This window comes from Hipposideros armiger, unplaced genomic scaffold, assembly GCF_001890085.2.
Source record: "Hipposideros armiger isolate ML-2016 unplaced genomic scaffold, ASM189008v1 scaffold_19, whole genome shotgun sequence".
Classification (NCBI taxonomy): domain Eukaryota; kingdom Metazoa; phylum Chordata; class Mammalia; order Chiroptera; family Hipposideridae; genus Hipposideros; species Hipposideros armiger.
Window position 1 is genome coordinate 4,555,771 of NW_017731369.1, and position 3,584 is coordinate 4,559,354.

General features: G+C 57.9%; 1 protein-coding gene across 1 annotated transcript in view; it reads right to left on the minus strand.

Annotated features, from left to right (window-relative positions):
* TAF1C (TATA-box binding protein associated factor, RNA polymerase I subunit C) overlaps positions 1-3,584 on the minus strand; it is a 13,807-nt gene continuing 10,223 nt past the window's right edge. The window contains exons 12-15 of the mRNA XM_019634803.1: positions 2,717-2,748; positions 1,957-2,131; positions 1,730-1,867; positions 1-1,650 (exon numbers count right to left, since the gene is read on the minus strand). Of these exons, the coding sequence (XP_019490348.1) occupies positions 554-1,650; positions 1,730-1,867; positions 1,957-2,131; positions 2,717-2,748 (1,442 nt within the window). The 3' untranslated portion in view covers positions 1-553. The remainder of the gene's footprint in view (positions 1,651-1,729; positions 1,868-1,956; positions 2,132-2,716; positions 2,749-3,584) is intronic.

Consider the following 3,584-nt stretch of genomic DNA (forward strand, 5'->3'; position numbering starts at 1 on the left):
CAAAGCTTCTCCCTCTACGAAACATTAGCTCATGGTAGAACATTAGATCATGGCTTCACACACACAAACTAACCCACAGCACTTGCTGACGCCCACTGAGGAGCTGCTAGCACTAGCAGCTCCTCAGTGTCTCATTTCACTGTCATCAGCCACGGTGAGGAGCTGGCACTGTTACCCCAAAGTCACTGGGGGACACAGGGGCCACGGCTCACGAGGTGGAGCCCACAGCCCTGAAGGGAGCTTGTGCTTCAGGCACAGCACTGCCTCCTGGAGGGAATCCGATGACAGAGCTTCAGGACAGGATGGCTGGGGCGTCATCCACCTGCCTTTGGGAGCTTCAGGCAAACCGACAAACTATTTTGTTGTTCCCACTCCTCTGACTTGGCTCCAAATCTTTTTTGGATGTCTCCCAGCCACGGTGGCCTTCAGGAGGCAGAAAGGTCTGCACCCTGAGACTGTTGCCTCTTTATTTCCTGTTTCAGTTACGGAAGGCACAGCTGGAGGGAGCAGGACCGAGGGCTCCCCACAGATGGTGGGCAGCTTCCCTGGGCCCTCAGAAGCCCATTCGGGGCTTCTTCCGATGTGGCTGAGAGAGGGCAGGCCCCTGCTGCCTGGAGGGGGTGGCTCGGAGGCTGGAGGTCTGGGAAGAGGGCACAGCGGCATGTCCCAGGGTGTCGCTTTGGAGTGAGAGCTTGGCAGTGCAGTCCCGGAGGGCCCGCTGCGTGGAGGGGGTGGCCCGGAAGCTGGAGGTCTGGGAAGAAGACACAAAAGCATCTCCCGGGGTGTCACTTTGGAGTGAGAGCTTGGCAGTGAAGTCCCGGAGGGTCCGCTGCCTGGAGGGGGTGGCTCGGATGCTAGAGGTCTGGGAGGGGGATGCAGAGGCATTTCCTGGGGTGTCCCCTTGAAGTGGTAGCTTGGCCATATAGTCCCGGAGGGTCTGCTGCCGCTCTGAGGGGACGCACTGGGCCCACTGCTCCTGGGTCAACTCCTGGGAGGGCGGGGTCACTGGGGGCCGAGGCCTGGACACAACAGATGTCCCGTCTGGGCTGTGAGGGGGGCTGGTGGCATCTGAGAGGTCCAGGTGGCCGCTGAGAGAGGAAAAGGTACTGGATAGCTGCATCCGGCGCTTGTGCCGCTTGGGCTGCTTCCTGGGCCCCGAGCTCCTGCTCTGCCGCTGCTCCCACCAGGCAGCCACCGGGCCTTCCCAGGCTGCCTCCAACCGCTCACTGAGCTCGTCCTCGGGGCCTGGCTCAGGGGCAGGAGGTGGCTCTGCCATGAGGAGCGAGCCTAGGTCCCTCTGCTGCACTAGCTGCCCTTTGGCCATGGCTGCCCGGAGGCCCTCTGGCACTTTCCCCTCAACCTTCTGCTGCTCCTTGAAGCCCAGCAGACGGCGGTGGGAAAAAGTGGGTGCGGCCCACACAGGGGGAGTCGGGGGCACCTCCAGCAGGGCTTTCAGCCACCTGCGGCAGCAAGCAGTGGCCTGGGGGCTCCAGGAAGCTGTGGGGGCATGCGAGTTGGGCCCAGGATCACCAGGGGGCCCGGAATCTTCCTGGAGGTGGAGGTGCTGGTGGAAGACATCCCCAGCTGCTGAGAGCTGGAAAAGCGACAGGACTGGTGTGGAGGCAGAGGGTGGGATGGTGGCGGCCAGACCTGGAGACGGGAAGAACAGTGACCCCCAAGGCCTAGTGGAGGTGCAGTCCCCCAAACTCACTCCCTCACCCAAGCACACCTATGGTTGGTGCTTGCAGACGCTCCTGCAGCCGCCACTGACTCTTGGGCTCTAGCAGGGGGAATGCGGAGAGGCAGTTGCTCCTGGAAGGGAGAGACTGGGGGGGCCCTGCCAGCCGGGGCATGGAAGCCCCCTCCCCTGGAGGAAAGACAGACAGCTCAGACCCTGTCCAGGGTCCAGCCCTGCCCATCTTTCCACGTCCCTCCCGCCCTCATTCGGACCCTCACCTGTGATGTGCAGCAGCTGCAGCTGCCCGCCCTGGCCCCCCAGAAGCAGCGGCCTTGGGTAGCCGGGGCGGGGTGGAGGCAGCAGCCGGGCCAGCAGGGGAGCGGAGGGAAGGCTGTGGTCCCATTTCAGCATGGGCACCAAGGGGAGACGCTCATCCATCAGATAGAGCGAGAACTAGGGGACCAAGAAGGAANGCCGGCCGAGTGGCTCAGTTGGTTAAGAGTTCATTCAAGAGTGTGAGCTCTGAGCAACAGGGTCATCGGTTTGATTCATGGCCCGAGCTGAGCTGCCAACAGCTCAGGCAGGATGGCTCAGCTAAAAAACAAAACAAAAAAACACAAAAGTCCTTTTAGTTTTGTGGCGGTCCAAAATATACTCACTTTATATCAGAGTCCTGAGACTTATTTGTACATAAAAGGTGCATTTGGTTTGGGCCCCTTCATGTTCCCCGCCCCTCCCAGGTAACCTGGCTGTATCTCCTATGACAAAGTCAAGTGGAGAAAGATGTGGAAATTCCTCAAACATGTCACACCTTTCAAATCTCATTCACTGATGAGATCGATACTTGCAGTGGCAGCGGGCGTGTGTTGCGTGTGGGGCTGCCTGAGGGGTGTGCGTCATTCCTGGTTTCCACTTCACGCTCTGCTTGCGTAGAGCTCAGGCTTCCTTGGCTGTGGATGCATCCGTCTGGCCTCTCCAATGGTCAGAGTGTGAGCGCCCTCCTGGTGACACGGGCTCATTTGCTCTTTCAGGACCTACCTGACTTGGAAGATGTTGATGCAGGCGACTTGCTGGAAGACCAGGACAAGGTTATAACCCAAGCATTCCCAGTCAGCATAATGCCAATTTTACTTCCCATCTTGTCACTCACATTGCATCTCCTTAAATTCGAAAGCCAAGTGCTGTTTGTGCTTAGAGCATCATACACCCCCTATAGTTTCACCTTTTGAAAGGAAATGCAGCTGTTAGCTGTTGCTCACTTCTTCCAGGTTTTAGGATTAACCACTTGGGTTTTCTTGAACATATTTTAACTCTGGTTTTTAAAAACTATGTACTTACCTCATTACCTGACATTGTCCTGCCCTTCTGATGTATTTATATGTTCATCCTATGAATATCTAAACTAGAGCAACACAGAGAGAGGGAAGGAAAGATGGGGGGAGGAGTGTATGAGGCACAATGGGGGAGTTCTCCCAATGTGATCTGACCCTCCTCCCCCCAGCATTACTGAGCATTCGTGTCTGCCAGACCCAGGCCCTTAGGGAGAGGGAAGTGTAAGACTACCTGTGTTCACCATTGAGGGGTGGAACAGACACAAGACCAGTTCCCATGGGGCCTGACCTCCACAGGGACTAAGTCCAGGTGGCGGGTTAGGCTTATGCCAGCCTGAGGCCAAGGCTCAGAGATGAGCCCATTCAGGACCCCGGGAGGGTGTTGGTGTAGCCAGAACAGAGTGGGCAGGGGCAGTGCGGCGTGGAGACCCGGCAGAGGGTGGGAAAGGAGTGTAGACATGACTGTAGAGCTCGCCATGACTTTGGGGCTCAGAAACAGCTGGCCAAGGGTGTCCGTCCCGAGGCCCAACTTTCCAAGGACAGAATGCTCTACTCCCTTGGGTCTTTCTTGTACA